Below are 18229 nucleotides of genomic sequence, written 5' to 3' on the forward strand. Positions count from 1 at the left end.
TGATCAACTGAGAAAATGGATGAATGGATGGATGTTTTTTTTCCAACACCTGTTCTGTTTTTAGCCACAAGAGGGAGACAAACTGAGTTAAACATTAATTAATTTTGAGGTTGTTTTTATTTGTAATTATTTTTAAAAGCAGTTTTATTGACAATAAGTGATCAAACAACAACACAGAGCAGAGTAGGAGTAAAGGTAGGAGAGTTAAAGAATACGAATAAATTTGTCTGACAACAGTGAATTTGTGAAAGCACAGATTAAGTAAGATTTGCAGAGGAAAACAATGTCAAAAATGTGAACCGTAAAAAAAAAAAAGAAATCTTTGAATATGTGCATAAAAGGAGCAAGGTAGGATATATCAAAATAGTAATTAAAGTAATAAGGTAAATTAAGTTCAGGGAAATAAAAACACTGGCAGAAACACTTAGAGTACCTCCACTCCATTTACACGTATGTATATTACATGTATCCAAAATAATAAAATAAAGAATAACATTTCAACAAGAGGAGAAATGTTGTGAACGTAACTAAATCTAAATTTGTGGTAATTAATGGTTTATTTAAATAAAAAGGGTGAAATGTTTGGATGAAACTAAATGAAATCAAAAACAAACTTAATAAATTAAAGACAGTTGTACTATTTAAGTAGTAATTAAGTAGTACGTTAAATAACTATCTAATAAACTATGTCTGCTTTACTTTCCTCCTTTGTGACAATGAGATCACATGTTCTTTTACCTAAAGCCAACGTATTAGATTTTACAGGGTCACTGTGTCGTTAAATGGAAGAGTTTCTCCTAAATCCTGACCTTAAGAAACAAGCTTATTCACTGAAACCACTTCAGCTGCACCGTAAAACATGACAAGTCAATAAAACCTACAAATCCAAGTTCACCTGCTGCCTTCAAAATGTGAGAAAACCTGAAAAAAAACTTCAGTTTCTACTCAAAAAGCTCAAAAAGGTTTTAACTAATTGTTGGAGAAATAAAGAGAGGGTAGACTCTTGTCTTTCTTTATGCAATGTTTACGAATGTTTTAGGTCGCTGAACCTGACACTAATGATCATTTCTAGTTTCAACTCGATGCTATGAGTGAAAAAGACATATTAGTTCACGTTATGCACTGAGGAAAACTAATTTATATCTCGTCTAATGAGCTCACATTTCCATTTCAAAGTTTTGTTTCTACGTAGATTTGACGACGACTTATGACAAGTTTTAAAGTTTACACAAACTTCAGACTGATTCAAGTCGCACCTTGTTCATTGAGAAATTTAACATTTATTTTTATTTGGGGCCGTTTAGAGCAAGGAAATTAAAGTTTGATCCACTGAAAACGGACACTGTAAAGTTAATTCCTGGTAGAGAAATGGCTTCTAAAAACCACCCATACTTCTCTATTATTAGTCTATATAGTGATTGTTCTGTCTAATTAAAAAAAACAAAGCCTCTTTATTTCCAAGTATTCATATATTATCACCCTTCCTCCTCCTCCTCCATCACATTTTTCAACTCAAAACTTAAGTTTAACTTCAGAAAACGTATTAAAATTAAGTTAAACATCCAAACCGTGTCCTGACTGTTGGAGTTAAAGAGAAGAAAACCTTAATATGTGTGAGTCACTGTGATGTTTTGCAGTGAGGTTTTTCTTCTAGGGGTGTTGACTGGTTGGGTGTTGTCATGGAAACGGGGGGACACGTGGAATACGCGGATAGAGGAATAAAGAAAGTATCCGGACAGGACCCTGCGCCCCCCAAACACACACACACACACGCAGCCCAGCTCCAGCTGATCGCCGTGGATCTCTGCTCCCGTGGGCCCGTGATGTCTCCTCTGTGAGCTGACTCCATCGGACTCCATCGGCTCCTTCAGTCCGGATGATGCTTGCGCTCCAGCTGGTGCTCCTTCTCCGCCTCACGACCCTCCGCAGCTCGGCCATCGAGACCGGTAAGACCTCGCTCACATTGCAGCAGGGAGTTGTTTTTAAGTATGAGCTGGTGAGAGGAGACCACGGCGCACTGGGTTGTAAGTTGAAGCCATTTTCGTCTTGCGCGTCTGGACGCAGAGACATGTTGTTGTTGTTTGAGGAAAACGTTTTTCTCGCAGAGCGTCTGATGCGTCTTGGCTCCTGTTTAACGCGAAAACAGATCGAAGGTCAGATGTGAGCTGAACTTCTTAGAAAATCACCTTCACATCCAATGCAGAGTTTCAGTCTTATGGATTATGTTTCAGACCAGATATGACTTGTTTAGTCCATGACAAAGATGAATAAGTTGGTGTATTAAGCTCTGCCTCTAATGGGTTAAAGCAAAACGTGCGTAACTACATGTGTGATCTATGTGAATAACATCCTTAACACGAGGAAATCTATATAGAAATTTAAAGGGAGCTCCTATAAGAGGAAAGTTTAAGCTATAGGTGTTTTTTTTATTATTGTTATTATAAATGTATATACATTTTTGGCTACAGTGCCATTTAAAATATGTATTTCATTATGTGTTTAATTCATTTTACTTTATTCTGTGTTGATTTTAACTCTTGGTGTAAGGGAGATGGAAAAAGGGGGGTTGGTTATTCAATGACTAATAGAATAGAATAGAATAGAATAGAATAGAATAGAATAGAATAGAATAGAATAGAATAGAATAGTAAAAACTGCAGTTTGCCACAGCTTACATAAGGTAGAAAAGTAACAAGAATAAAGAGCGAACTGTATAAAAGATAAATAATAAGATAAAAACAGAATAGAATAAACAATATATAAGTATTGGCATGACTACAAAAAGTAACTAAATTACAACAAAAAGTGTTGCATGACAAACCTAAAGTAATAAATTGCAAACAGACAGCGACTGCTGGATACTGCACAGGATTGTTCACAGTACAGAGTAAGTAACGAATTGCAGTAAAAAGTAACTGGATTGTAACATAAAGTACTGAATTGTAATTGGATATATAAGAAATACTGCACAGGATAAATATGAAAACACCTTCAAACTGACAAACAATAGAGAAACGAGGCATCAGAGTGAACAGTTGACAGTATTTCTGTGTCATAATGAAGCTTCAGTGCAGATGATTTGAAAATAAATGCGATTATTACACCATATGCACTCAAGTTAATTTTACTTTATGTATTAATGAGAATATGTTCTGACTTTCTGACTACAGTAAAACAAATTAGAATATGAGTGTGTCCACCATGAGATCAGCTGCTGGGAAGTGATCAATCTGGGATGATTATACTTATATATACTTAGTGTATGTAAACTGTGAAGTGATAAAACAGAGCCCTGCGCTGTGTTGGGACTGGATGGAGACTGAGACTCGTGCCCTTTTAAACACAATGGCGTCTCAGAGACATTTCTCTCGACAGCATCTTGACCCTAACTTGCCCTCTGGATTTGCTCACCGAACTGACGCCTCCTTTTTTTTACAATGATTGTGTTTAGAGTTGAATTTTCAGCCTGTAAAAATCTTTAATGAGGACTTTGCGTCCTCTGGTCACCTACGTTTTCAGCAGTGTCCCCTTGAGGTTTTTGTATTTGCTTGTTGTGTGTGGAGGGGATCAGCTCTTTCCCACCAACAGGGGCTCCCGGGCTTTGGGACATTCCTGGAGGTCGGTGAAGGAGGATCTCGTTGTCTCCCAGGGAGACGGAGCTAATAAACTCCAGGGGTAGTCATAAATTTTCTCATTATTTGGCCTGCAGCCCAGAGGCAGGGGCAGTGGGTGACTGGGAGGGGGCTGCAAGAGCCGGATCTGCCCCGACCATCTGTCGTGGTCCTGCTTGTGGACTATGGATGGGCTCTGAGCTGCTTCTCAAACTGTCCATCACATGGTGGATTTAAGAGACCAGGTTTACCCTGATGTGTGTCTTACTACATCTGGCAGTGAACTGCATTTCGAATATTTCAAATATTTGAATTTATTGAGATGCAGCATCTCATTTTCGAGTGGGTCCCAAATATGTATAAAAAAAAAATATGTCACCATTTGTACAGAAATAAGAAAGGAATAATGATTGTGATCACTCCCCTCCAAAAAAATAAAATTAATTTAGCTGCACTTTTTTATTGTTATCAGGTTAAAATTTTGGTGTTTGGTGCAGCTAAGTTGGTTCTTTGTTGTAGTTTGAGCACCGATGTATATCCTCCTGAGACCTGAGCTTCTGTTTGGCCTGCATTTTTAATTTCTCCAAGGTATTTGTGATTAGTAGGACCCAAGAAGTATAAAAACTAAGCATCATCTCTGAATAAGAAGTAGTAGTTTTTATGTCCTCATATGTGGACACAGGGACTATTTTGCTGTATAAAGTCACTAGTGTGTAACAAACATATAAAACTATTTATTTCAATTCCTGAACACTGCTGTGCAAAAACATGATTGCAAACAATGAAATCCCAACATCCTCAAATGAGTACTTGCCAATTAATGACGCTGTAGCTCGTTACTATTGATATAATGTTAAATTTGAGTGTGATATCAACCTACACAAGTGAATAAATATAATTAAACAAGTTACAGGTGTAAAATTTGATTAGGTTTTGTACCTTTTCCATTTTTGTCCCATATTTTTACACTGATTATTGTGTTGACCCTTTGCTGCCACTAGATGGCAGACTAAAGCCTCCACTTACCAGGACAACAGGTTTAAATGAAGCACAGTAAGAAGCTGCCAAGAACTTAAAACCCAATGTCCACATATGAGGACACACTGTCTGACTGATAAATTAGGAATGAAGTCATGTTGAACAACAGTTGATAATGTAGTCGGCCAAGAAAACTTAAATAATAATAAAAAAATAATAAAAAACACATCAAACTTATTTCCCTTCAAAATCGGAAGAGCAGAGTCATCAACTCAGAACTGGTAGAAACCGATGGGACCCAGGTACACCCATCTACTGTGTTGAGAAGTCAGGTCAGAAGTGGTCTTCATGGAAGAGTTGCAGCCAAAACTCCATCCCTCTAACATGGAAACAAAGCTAAGAACTGAGGTCAGAAAAATGGCAGCAGGTGAAATATTTGTCTGTAGCAGAAGGCAGTTTGCTGACTAAAGGGCTGGAGAGAGCTACTATAATGAGTGTCTGTAGACAACAGTGAAGCACGGTGGAGGCTCCTTGCTAGTTTGGGGCTGCATTTCAGAAAAAGGAGTGGGAAAATTATTTCAGGATTATGGTGAATTTAATGCTGACAAATACAGGCAGATACTTATCCATCATCAATACCATCAGGGAGGAGGATGATTAGCCCCAAATGTATTCTGCAGCAGGACAAAGACCCAAACATATAGCCAAGGTCATTAAGAACCATCTTCAGAGTAAAGAAGAACAAGAAGTCCTGGAAGTGATGGCATGGCCCCCACAGAGCCCAGACCTCAACATCATGGAGTGTGTCTGGGATTATAGATATAGATAATGAATCTTTGAGAAGTTTAGGGCCAAATACAATGACTTCTGTTTTGTCTGAGCTTAAGAGAGAAAATTACAGGTTACCCAAGCCTGTATGTCTGGAGTTTAAGCAGTTTCATCTGGTTTTGTGGATAAATATAACTAGGTGTCATCTGCATAGAAATAACACAGAACTCCCAAGACCTGTTACCTTTATTTTAGCTTTGTTTTACATGTCTGACTAAAGCTGAGAAATATATGTTTTTTTTATTATTACTGTATTATTAAGAGGATCCCACATGTCATGTTTTGTTTTTTAATATTGGAGGTTTGGTTCTCCTTGTCAGTGAACGTGGTGGACTTCTGTGGCCAGACGATCCGGGACGATGGCATGATTGTCAACTCACACCAGGAGTCCAAGAAGTACTACTTTGTGACCATGGGGACCGACTGCCACCTCACCATGCAGGCCAGCTCTCCAAAAGACAAAGTGCAGTTCCACTTCCGCTTCTTCCTGGTCTACAGTTTGCTTCGAGTGGCTCCTCTGAGCCCCGCCCCTTTCCTCCCAGAGTCCCCCCGCGGCTCCGCCCCTCTCAATCCCAGACTGGAGCCCACCTCTGGTGAAATCCCGGGGGATCCGTGTCACGCTGGGTCATACGTTCAGTTCTATGATGGTCTGGACCGAAGCTCACCTCCCCTCGGGCCTCCTCTCTGTGGGAAGAGCCCACCGCGGCCCGTCCTGTCCACAGGAAACTACCTGACCCTGAGGCTTGTGACCAGGGGGACTCAGCCCAGGGTGGATTTTGTCGGAGACTTTACCTCCTTCAGACTCGGTAAGGAAATGAAAAGTGGTTAAGAAACATTGTTCTCTTTGTTAAAAGAAGCACACCATTACAGAAAACAAGACAGATCTGCCCCCTTGTGTTAGACAAAGATACAGTGATATTTGAACTGGAATATATAAAGACCAGTGGAAGGGTTGCCAATGGAAATTAGTACAGATATCAACAGTACACAGAGGGATGACTCTAGGAAGTTTTGAGCTCTATCACACCTTCTCGTTTGTGGTTTTCAGGCACAGTGGTGTGGAGGTTAGCACTAATGCCTCATAGCAATAAGTTTCTGCCTTGGCATGTTCTCCCTGTATCTGCATGAGTTCTCTCTAGCTTCCTCCCACCGTCCAAAGACCTGCTCGTTAGGTTCATTGTTGATTCTAAATTGGCCGTAGGTGTTAGCCCTGAGATAGACTGGAGACCAGGGTCCAGGCCACCCGCAACCACTCCAACACTGAAGTGTTCATATACAATTGTCGGAAGACCAGTTTGACTTTAGGAAATGTCACTAGGGGCAACACTTACAGGTTTTTCCCATTAACTGTTTGGCAAACAAAACGACTGTCTGTATTTGCCGTGTCTCTACACAAAAGGCAATATCGGATCTACCAAAATCAGGTTTGTTGGACTTTACATGATCCTGAGGTACTGTTTGGCTTGAAGTAGTTTTGTGTAGTATTCATGTTTTAAGGTAAAGCATTTATTCAGTAATTTTTTGAGTTAATGTTACAATATCAATAAAAAATACGATGTGTTTTTTCTTATTTTCCCGAAAACTTTCAGATATGAATTAGGCAATTATGCTATTAGGCTAATGATATTATAATAAATGGATGACTGATGACAAAAACAACTCCACATGTAACAATGTGTATGAAAAGCTGACTCCATGTGCTGATTAAGAATCCATAAAAGTAATTTCTCTTCAGTGTGCTGCGTCTTCTCTTTTACCTTAATGGTTTATAATTCGTTTTACCAGCTCCTGCACACTGACTCCTTAATTGTTATCTTTCCCCTCAGGCTTCAACCAATCAGAGTGCAGCAGTGAACCCTACTTTTCATGCAGGAATGGGAAATGTATCCCTCTCAGTCTGGTGTGTGATGACAAAGGCATTGACAACTGTGGGGATGGAAGCGACCTGGAGGAGAACCTCACTACAGGCTGCAAAGGTCAGTTAAGTGATGGGTCGATACCACTTCAACCACTCGGGATTTTGGAAAACTGTGGCAAATGAATGGAATATTTGTAGCCCAACAAGGAAATGGAAGCTGACACCATTTAATTGTTTCCTCAAATCTGTCCTTCATCAGCAGGTCAGCTTTTACCTCCTGAACCCGGACCTCCAAAAGCTACCCTACCCCCAACCACCCTGAATCCACCCACAGTGCTGATCCCAACACGTATGAATTGCGGCATGCCAGACAGCGCTCCCAGTCATGAGTCAGCAACGGGTGAGGGAGCAATTAGCAATTAGCATGCTGATTTCTTTCCTGGACCAATAAACTGGTCTATTCTCACTACAGAGAGAAGAGTTCTGCACTGTAAAACATTACAGCCCCATTAAGTTACGTCAATGTTTTCTTTCTCTTAATACTGATGATAAGTTTTTAATATTGTGCTCAACTTAATAAGTTTTCTAAAGTTAAACTTAAAGTAATCCAGTGTCTTGACTAGAGTTTTGTCTGTGTGGTCAATGTTCATTTAACTCATGTCTTTAAGTTCTGAGTTGAAAAAAGCGACGGAGGAGGAGGAGGAGGGTGAAGGGTGATATGATATGAACTGGGAAATATAGAGGCTACATTTTTTAATTAGACAGAACAATACCTTTGAAACAAGGCTCTACAAAAGAGGATTAAACCACAGTATTATAACGTCAATACTGGCACCATAATCATAATGAATGGGTGGATTTAAAAGCCTTTTCTCTACCAGGAGTGATTTTCAAAGTGGCTGTTTTTCTTGAATTAAATTTTAATTTCCTCCTCTCTAAATGGCCCAAATCATAGATCGTCAACAGGGGGTCTGCAGCCTCCAGGGGGTTCGCAGAGGTACTGCAGATGAGGCACAAAATCTTTGGTTAATTAGATATTTTTCATATATATTTTTTACTTCCCACAAAGCATCAAATTTCTTTAAATACACATTAACATGAGCCCAATATGTTTTAGTAAAAAGATAAACGCAGGCAGAAGACGTTATCTTTGAGTCAGCACTTCACTTATTCAGCGATACAGGAGCTGTCTCAACGGTGCACTATTTCACATGTTTCACACATGTTTAAAGTTAAAACTTGAATCTGTCAATTGTTTTCTTAATCTGTCAATTTTATACACACATAGATCAGTCAGGTATGTTTTTGTTCATGGCAGGTGCACGGCCACTCTACTGTTGTACATGTTTGAAATAAAAATGAATATTTGAACCTATGTATTATTTGAATAGCTTAATATTGAATGAAAAATGCTAATAATAATCTAAATTTATAAATAGTACTAGGCCGAGTTTAATATAAAACACACATAGTTGGTAGGGGGACTCTACTTAATCTTGTCGCTTGGCCTAAAAAACGTTGAAGACTCCATAAAATAAATTTTACATTTTCTGAACAAATAAGCTGTGACTTGAATCAGTCTGAACTTTATATGAACTTTAAAACCCCACGTGGCTTCACTCTCGGACTGTACTGATCAGCCTCCAAAGCTGCAAGTTGAATAGTTATCAGTTTGGCCAACGCAAGGAAGTGGGGACGCGTTGTCCATATTTATACAGTCTATGTCAGAAATGCATCTGTAGTTGTTCATACTGTACGTCACCAGCATCGAGTAAGTCCTCCTTGTATTTTCAGACTCTCCTGGCTCCCTGTCCCTGTTGGTCCTCTACATCATCCTGGGTGTGGTGGCGGGTGGCATAGTGGTCTGCTGGTGCTGCTGGTCACCTGGCTGGTTCCTGTGGCGCATCAGCATCTGCCGTTTCTTACCCTGCTGCAACTCGGCCTGCGCATCCTGCCACTTCTGCACCCACAGCAAGGAGCACCGCCTGGCTAAAGTCACCCCGCACACACCCGTCAATGGGACGCCAGTGGGCGTGGCAGCCACTGCCAACAGCACTGAGGAAAACATTACCACAGCGGCTGTGTAGAGCGAGACTTTCCAACTGATGTGGGTACAGTATGCTAATGCCGAGCTGTGACCACCGGTGGGCGTGACCAAGAATCTCTTTAGTGAAGGTTTGACCACCGACGTGGTCCGGATTGCAATACTGAGCAGAGCTAAAGGGGTGGACGTACGATGGTTTGTGTGCTTTAAATGATAGTGCAGGTGGTGAGACTGCTCTTTATGTTGCTATCAGGTGGTAATGCAGGGTCCAGTTTGACTATGGATTGTATCAAAGTACAATAGAGGGTATGCACGTGATGTCACAGCAAGCAAAGTCTCCGTGGTTACGGCCACTGAGTGGCAAAAGGTGACAGTTGAGCATGGAGATTAGCAGCATTAGATTGAATCATAGGCTTTAATAGCGTCTAAATTGTTGAAATCAGTTCCATATAAATATCAGGAGAACTGATTTCTGGCTGCATGTCAATGTTTGTGGACCATTTGTTGTTTGGTATTTCATTGTTGAGTCCAATTTTCCTAAATTTAATCTGATAATCCACATTTTCCTGGTCTCCATGTGTTTACTGCTACATTTCACCATGTTTTTGCCACTCAGTGGGCGTGGCCCCGGGCAGCGATGACATCACTGCACACCCTCTATAGTTTCTGAAAGGGTTCTTAGGATATTCTATGAAATATTTTCCTATATAATGGCAGCATTCTGTTGGACGGACCGCTTATGAAATTTGAGTAGTCGTCAGTTTTTGGAACCGATAATGAAGAGTTTTTAATCGTGTGCTGATTTCTTACGTATAAATATAATGTTTTCACTCTGTCTTAGAAGAAACAAGTTCCTCATGCAGTAAAACGACACCTCTAGTCTATGATGTTGACCAAAAAATGCTTAGTGGATGCCTGCTGAGGAAGCAGCCCCGGAGTCACCCGCCTGGTGACAGCAGCTGTTCTCCCTTCTCTCCCTCCTGGGAAACTTTGAGGCAAAGAAACTGAGTATAAACTTTTCACATTTTGTGCCAATTATATCAGATTATTTCCCTTTTTGATAATCTGCAACTAAACAGGGTGAAGAACGTATTTTTAAAACACGTTTAACTTGAGATGATAAAAGTGTTAATTATTTAAGAAAAAGTCACTGTTGTCTAAGTTGTGAAGTCAGAGTAAGACTGTCCGCTCTTTAATTATCTCTTTCACCTTGTTTTGTGTAATGGTTGTGTGACAGTGAAGCTCATAAGAGAAAACTCAAAGTCTTGGAAAGTATCAACGGGAGGTTTTTGTCAACTCTATTTTTCTCATATGTACCAGTTGTGTCTTGGGTACGTTGTTAGACATGATTCCAGCAGCTGTTTTTTTTTTTTTTTTGTTTGTTTGTGTGTGTTTTTTTTTTTTTTTTGAGTGTAGGTCAATGTCATCCCTTTGGTCTGGACTGGGATATCTATAGACCAGTGGAAGGCCAGTGGAATTTGGTGCAGATATCAACAGTTCACAGAGGAGTAACCCTACCAGTTTTTGAGATCTATCACAACTTCACACTTGTGGTTTTCACTGAGCTGTATTATAGGATGGCACAGTGGTGTGGAGGTTAGCACTGATGCCATACATCAAGAAGGTTCTCCCTGTGTGTGAGTTTGGGTACTCCCATCATCCAAATACATGCAGTTTAGAATCATTGTGATTCTAATGGTGCGTTCCATTTACCTCAGAGGGCAGAAGTCAGCACTGGGAATGACGACACACCTGAGGTATCGGAAAACAAGATGGCTGCGTCCAACTTGAACCAACTCATGGTGTTTCAAACTGTTTTGTTTTTTACCAGGCTACTGTTTTTAGCCATTGTTAGCACAACATGGGCTTGTAGTTCCCATAAAACACATGAAAAACTCTTCAACATTTCAACATATGTATGTGGGGAAAATACTTTAGATTTAATACAACAAAAATTAATCAAAAGTGCTAATAAATGGAATATTACAGAAGCTTCTCTTTAAACATGGGGCAGTCATCTTGGTAACACAAGTCGGGGGAAGTGAGGATTCTCACAAATGGAAGTACAAATGGAACGCACCAATAAATTGGTCGAATTGTGAATGGTTGTCTGTCTCTCTGTGTCAGCTCTGAGATAAACTGGAGACCTGTCCACGGTGTACCCCGCCTCTCACCAATCAACAATCAACAAAGTGTCCAATCAACAAAGTGTAAAACACCTGCCATTGTATGTGATGGCCAACCTGTTCCTTCCTCTTGCTCCCTGACTCCTATCATATATATTCAAAAAAAGCAAGGCTGAGACAAAGACAACTCCTGGTGGACTTGTACAAGACATGAGTATCAGAGAAACTCAGGAGGATTTTCAAGAAATGCCAGAAACTTCAAGCCCAGCAACACAATGAGGCAGAAACAGGCAAAATCAGAGTAGTGTATTTCATGCAGTTCAGTTCAGTTCAAAAACAAAAATGTGGTTATTTGATTTTAATTTTAAAATTTTCGAAAGAATTGAAATTCAAGGCATTTTCTTTGTCAGGGTCGACAATGGATGAACAAAACTTTAAAGTTTTTGTTTCTAAAAATAAAATCGTTAAAACACAAACTAAAAAGCGCCCGTTTTTTTTTTTTCATATCGTACGGCCGGAAGTTGTTGTTTTCAAAGTTAAAGCACGCATGAGGACGGTATGTGTAACAAAAGTTGATGGGCGTGGATCAGTTATTCGAAACAATAAAAGAGTGTGTCTCAGGGACGTGACTGCAGAAAACTTAAACCGCATAAGTCGGGTTAAAACTAAAAATAAGTACATATAATAGTTAGCTACTAGCTAACATGCAGAGATTTCTGCAGATGACAAGCCTTGTTTTGTCGTGTCAAAAATCTCATCAGGTTCCAAAGACATTTTAGCTGGACTAGCCTAGGGAAACCACAGATATGAGTCATGTATTTGGGTGCTCTTGCCAGAAGCGTCCTCTTACGTGCTCTTACTTTGAAAACGGAAACTTCCGGTTGCAAAACATGAAAAAAAGGGCGCCTTTTGTTTCGGTCTTCTAATTTGTTTTTTCTTTATTATTATTTATAGAAACAGAAAATGAAAATAGATCGGTGTCTTTATTCATTCTCGACCCTGATAAAGAAAAATGCCTTGAATTTTAACTTTAAATTTAGAATTTTAAAATGAAACATTTTTTTTATTTAATATTTCAGAACGGAAAATCCGATAACCACAACATACACAGACTTTTTGCCAAATGTCAGCAGTACCAATGACATTATGGATAAACACTGTGCCACTGAGAACATGTTAAGATTTAACTCCAACTCCAGTCACACAGGGGCACTTGCATGACTCCATTTATATCATCTCTGAAAATATGAATTCAAAGACAAATACGTACAAGGAGTGGCTACGGGCTTAGAGTTTAATGATTTGCTTGTGTAATTCAAACCAAAATATGCAGCTCATGTCCTCTGAGCAGAATCCCGTCCTCTCACATTCTGTATGTACAGTAAAAAGTACAGTAACGTCAAACCCTTGTGTCTCCGCCGCCCCAGATTGATGCTTTGTGTGTGTCTTGGTAGGCAGTTCATGTGTACACCAGGCAAACTTTCTTTGTGGCGTCCTCTAGATGAAGTAGCTCCCTAACCTTTCCTCGTTCAGATACCCTGTGTGTTGTGTAACCACATCATAGAGAAGCCACTCACTGTCTTTTAAGGGGTTTTTGACTTGTGTCCCGGCCGAGGCATAAGACCCTGCGCCTAAACAAAGACTGCGTTTCTGACCCTCAGGTTGCCAGGCTGCAGCGCACTAAGTACGCAGATGTCTTTATCCGTCTGTCTCGCTTTCTGCAGACGACTGTACAGGAACACGCATGCATCCGTGCACCCGTCAGACAACACGCACAAAAGCAGCCGCTCACTGAACAAACACACACTCGTACATGCACATGTGAGGAAGGTCAACACACCACCTGGATATGTGTGCCTGTTCTCACACCGGACTGCAATGCACATTTGACCATGGTTTCTCAACGTCTGACAAGATACACCAATCAGCCACAACATTATGACCACCTGCCTAATATTGTGTTTGTCTCCTGTGTGAATTCAAAACAGCTGTGACTCGTCAGAGAGTGGACATGGACCTTCTGAGGGTGTCCTGTGGAGCAACAGGATGTTGTTAGTGGGATCTAGTGAATTTGGAGGCCAGGTCAACAGCATGTCCTGTTCTTCATGTCTTTTTTGAGTTGTTCATAAAGTGTTTTTGTGCGTCTGTGGAGTGTCATTGCCATGGGGTGGGGGTATCTGGTCTGGTCTAGGTGGGTCCTACATGTCTATGTTAAGTCCACACCAATGAAAGCCAGGTCCAAAAGTTTCCCAGCAGAACCATCACCAGGTGGTTTAAATGTTATTTACTTGTCCTGGTGGTGGTTTTAATGTTGTGGCTGATTGGTGTATGTGTAAGTTTGTTCCGGCTTTTTATTAAAACAATAAAATGTTTTCATTTGGAGAATGGAGTGTCACCTTTTTTCCTTTAAAGGCTCTTTTGTCAAACATAAATTTTACACATCACTTAGACCTAAGTGCTGCAATAATCAGTATTTTTATATTCAAGGATGCATCAAATACATATATATATATATAAACTCACTGTAACTCACTGTTTTCCTTCTACATTTCTAACACATCTCGGTAGATGTAGGAGACAGAAACAGATACATAGTGGAGCATCTAGTATCTTGGAGACACACACAGATATTTCCCTGATGAGTTGGTGGGAAATAAAATAGAAAAAGAAGAGTGAATATTGAATTAATCACAAACACAACTGCAAATGAATGTTGCATCATGATCCTTGTTCTATCACTTCACTGAGATGAATCAGTGCTTCCAATAAAACATTCTTTAATTCAAATTTAAAATGTTTAACATATTCTGGTCATTTTGTCAAGGTTAAACATTGTGATTTTTTCGTATCAGAAGCTCAGCAGGAACCAGGATGTGACCGAGTCCTCGTCAGTGGCCCTGTGCAGACTTGGTTGTTTCTTGTTCTTTTTGTTGTTTTCCAAATCTGACTCTGAGGCTATTTGTTTGACACAGGGGAAGGCATGGCAAAGAGTGTGTGTGCTGTTTCTGGTGCCCGTGGCAACCTTTAAAGTAAAATCCCTGTCTCTATGAAAGGCAGCAACCTTCTAACCACGAGTTAAACTGGTGAGTTGTGCAGCTGTGGAGGTTCATCATTTTAACTTTGGCCCAGGTTCTGAGCTGTGAATGCAGCAATAGTGTGTGAGCTGTGGGGTCAACGAGCACAGATGAACGTCCTACACTCAAAACGTCATTTTGTGTCTTGTTTTTACTTATTACCTGTTGATCATATGACTAAAATGTCTGTTTTAAGTATAGTATGAAATGTTATGTGACACCCAGGCATCAGTTGTTCCTGTGTCATCAGCCACAAAAAAAAAAAATTGTTCAGAACCACACCTTTGACCCAACATGTGTTAACCTGAGAGGGCTCAGAGGCAACAGGTTTAGGCTCTGACGTACACAAACATCGCTCAAACTATTCTTAGACTGAGGGCTATCTTGTTGACCCAGGATCGAATGGGCCTCACCGCACATGTGTGTTTATGTGCATGTTCACGTGCGTGTTCACGTGTCCCTTTGTTGCCATGCTATCTCACTGAGTCCTGCTGCTCCGTCTCTTTATTACTGTTTCTGGTAAAACACGAAAAAAAGGAGTGACCCTATAAACCTCGTAGTCCGCCATTAAAACAGGACAAGAGTGTCACGGTTTTGAGTGTTGAACGAGTTCTGTAACCTCGTCTTGTGTCTCCTGCTTTATTTTGAAATCATGTTGGATTTAAGTTTTGGCCTCCTGCCTTGGCCTGTTCATGCCTCTGTGATTCACTTCACATGTCTTTGCCTTGTGTCTTTTGTCCTCGTTGGTCTCGTCCGCCTCTAGTTATTCCATCATGTGTCAGGTCATTTGTGGTGTTGCCCCTGTTAATCCTGCTGTTCATTTCCATGTGTTTTGTTTTGAGGTTGTGTTTCTGGATATCTCCTGCAGCGCCTTTTGTAACTTTTATTAAAGTCATTTTGTTTCCTACTCCACCGTGTTCTGCATATGTAAAATCAATCTGAGTATCTCAAATTAACACAGACTTCCCCCTGCTGATATAAAACAATCAGAGAAGAGTGAAAAGGATGAGGTCAGTCTTAGGTACTCAAAGTTCACACCTTGCACCGTGCATAAGTGATCATCGTATATTACAGACCCAAATACCAGGTGTTCACTCCTGATATTAATATGTGTCTCCACATGTGTGTTCAGTCAGCTATAGACCCTTCATGGCCGACATCACTGTGACGTCATGGTTTTAACTGGAGACACAACAGAGGGAAGCTTGAGACAAACGCTGTCACTGTCAACCATGAAAATGTCGTCTTGTTGCTGTTATTTTTGGCGCCAAAACTAAAACACTAACTTGAAGTTTTATCACATACCAGCCACTGCCAGTTGTAGACAACTTTGTTTTCCTTTAGGGGATTAAAAGAAAGGACTGGATGGATGGACTGATGGATGGATGGATGGATGGATGGATGGATGGATGGATGGATGGATGGATGGATGGATGGATGGGGGATTTTATTCAAGGTCATTGCATCTGCCAACGATGCTAAAAGCCACTGTGTGAGTATTGTGTATTTGCAGGATATCGTTGACAGAGGGCGCCACAGGGTTGGTTCTCGTGGACTCACAGAGGTCAAAAGGACATTTTCTTGTAGCCTAATGCAATTCAGCATGTGATATATTCAGCAACAATAATCTGGCTAAAAACTGTTTGCACATTTTAGCATGGAAATACATTTAAATAGAAGATATAAATGATTTTTATTGAATGTGCCATTAAACTGTTGTGCAGTTTTTTTGTGGAGTCAGTTAAACAAAGTCAGACTTATAAACATAACAAGTTTTATTTATGTGAAAAAAGACTTTATATTTACAATATGTGCACATAATACAATATTTACAATAACCTTTCCTCTTAATGCAACGCAGAACGGTTGGAGTGTCCGTTCAGATTCAACCAGCAGACACCGGGTGGTGCTACACACCAGTTTCCCACAGACAAACTTGACACCTGCAACCTTCAGGTCCTCCTGTGACCCTCTTAAATATTTCTTCTCTAAGCCTTTTTTGTTGTTGTCGCTGCAGCAGTAGTATGTACAACGTATTTTGGAGGCCTTATGGGTTTTTTTTATATATATATACTTTAACCATGAACCTGAATGCATCTTATTGCCTCGTCTTTCTTGCACTTCCATTTTCCTTTAGCAATATTTATCCACTTCCATTCACATTCCGTTCAACTGTTGCTTTGCCATCTCATCCTCTGACAACAGGCCCGTCGAAAAGTCTCTCTTCTGTGTTACCCGGAGCCCTTGCGTGTGCCCAGTTCATAAATGTGAGGGCGCATGAATGCATTACCATTAACCCTCGCCGTAGAATAGTCTCTGTGTGTACCGTGTCCATCAAGAGTCTTCCCCAAATAAATAACTTTGGTTTTAGGAGGCGTGCAGGCGGTGGGCAATGCTCCGTGAGCTGGATTCGTGGGTCTTGGAGAGGGTCGTGCTCCGGGTCTTGATTTCACTCTCACAAGCGAGGCCCTCCTCCTCCTCCTCCTCTTCCTCCTCTTTCTTTCCCCGAGCCCCGATGCTGCGCTGAGCTTCAGCCTCAACAGTTCTCTGCTCTTTGGCCAACATGAGGATCATCTCCGCGTCCAGGGGCTCGCCGGAGGAGAACGGGTGGCAGACGGTGTCGACCAGCCCGATGACCGTTCCCAGCACGGCAAACACGGAGCCCACCAGGTAGACCTTCAGCAGCCCCCGGCTCGGCTTCTGACTCAACATCTCTTTGGCAAATGGGATCAGCTCCTGCAGGCTTTCCATTTCGACCACTTCTTCTGGAGACACAAGTTACTCTGAAAAAATAAAGAAAATGCAGCACTTTGTTAAAACCTGCACCGATATTGCATGACATTGCTACATAAGACATTTAATTGATTTGCATGTTGTAGAAAAACATGTAAATATATTTTAGATTTTTTTTTTTTTTTTTAAAAAGCTAACTCTTGACAGATGTCACCACTAATATCTACAGAAAAAAAACTTACTGTGAAGTAGCAGATTCGTTCCAGCCAAAGCTTCGCTCGACTCGTGAGTTCCAGTATGTGGCGAGAATACAGCTTCACCCGACACTGGGGCCGTTTATAACTCCACTCTCTCCACCCACACGGTGGCAGCTGCTGAATATTCATGAAGTCAGAAAAGGCTCTGAGCTAGAACCTTTTACCCAGTTAGGTTTCGACTTGATCCACAGTCCACAATAACTAATGCTCCATGAAAGCGAAGGTTGAGGTTATGGTGACAAGTCAGTGCTTTGAGTCAAATGAATACAGCCACTGTTTTCTACGTTTGTGCTCAGCTTATAGTCCAAATAAACCAGGCCTCTAGTGGCATTAGAGAAGTCTGGAGTAAAGCTGAGACATGCATTCTTCTATATGTTTTCAGTGACTACTTTAAATGTTGTTATGGGAAGGAAGCCGCACAGGTGGCCAAGGGTTTTCCACATCTGCCCGTGGAGTTCATGAGACTGTTCCACATCCACAGTCACCAAATCAGGGGAAAGGTTGTGTAAACCCAGTTACTCAGTAGCCTCTCTGCAGCTGTGAACTATGGTCAGTAGAGTTGTACAGTACACGGACCCGGCCACACGTACCACACACACTCATGATGTGATGGTGTGGACTTGAAGGCAGCGCGGAGATATCTGTTCTTTTATCATTTATCTGCTGTTATCAGTGTGCGTGTGTGTATGTGTGTGTGTGTGTGTGTACTTGTACGGCCAT

At 40.8% G+C, this 18229-nt stretch overlaps 2 protein-coding genes across 2 annotated transcripts; one reads left to right on the forward strand and one right to left on the reverse strand.

The window, feature by feature from the left end:
* The first annotated feature begins 1577 nt into the window (after window positions 1-1577).
* Window positions 1578-11490, forward strand: ldlrad2 (low density lipoprotein receptor class A domain containing 2). Its single transcript, XM_047583489.1, has 5 exons — window positions 1578-1946; window positions 5738-6223; window positions 7244-7393; window positions 7535-7675; window positions 9070-11490. The coding sequence occupies exons 1-5, from the start codon at window positions 1877-1879 to the stop codon at window positions 9360-9362; spliced, it is 1140 nt and encodes a 379-aa protein (XP_047439445.1). The 5' UTR covers window positions 1578-1876; the 3' UTR covers window positions 9363-11490.
* A 4786-nt stretch (window positions 11491-16276) lies between these two features.
* LOC125006841 (G0/G1 switch protein 2-like) lies at window positions 16277-17613 on the reverse strand. The gene is made up of 2 exons (XM_047583271.1): window positions 17495-17613; window positions 16277-17302 (listed from the first exon to the last, which is right to left on the reverse strand). The coding sequence occupies exon 2, from the start codon at window positions 17268-17270 to the stop codon at window positions 16887-16889; it is 384 nt and encodes a 127-aa protein (XP_047439227.1). The 5' UTR covers window positions 17271-17302; window positions 17495-17613; the 3' UTR covers window positions 16277-16886.
* Window positions 17614-18229: the final 616 nt, after the last annotated feature.

Source organism: Mugil cephalus, chromosome 4 (assembly GCF_022458985.1).
Source record: "Mugil cephalus isolate CIBA_MC_2020 chromosome 4, CIBA_Mcephalus_1.1, whole genome shotgun sequence".
NCBI lineage: Eukaryota > Metazoa > Chordata > Actinopteri > Mugiliformes > Mugilidae > Mugil > Mugil cephalus.

Excerpts from the sequence above, each read along its gene's own strand:
- ldlrad2 (XM_047583489.1), top strand. The coding sequence starts at position 1,877 with ATGATGCTTGCGCTCCAGCTGGTGCTCCTTCTCCGCCTCACGACCCTC. Across the intron at positions 7,394-7,534 it reads CCTCACTACAGGCTGCAAAG|CAGGTCAGCTTTTACCTCCT; the intron begins GTCAGTTAAGTG and ends GTCCTTCATCAG. Across the intron at positions 7,676-9,069 it reads CAGTCATGAGTCAGCAACGG|ACTCTCCTGGCTCCCTGTCC; the intron begins GTGAGGGAGCAA and ends TTGTATTTTCAG.
- LOC125006841 (XM_047583271.1), bottom strand. The coding sequence starts at position 17,270 with ATGGAAAGCCTGCAGGAGCTGATCCCATTTGCCAAAGAGATGTTGAGT.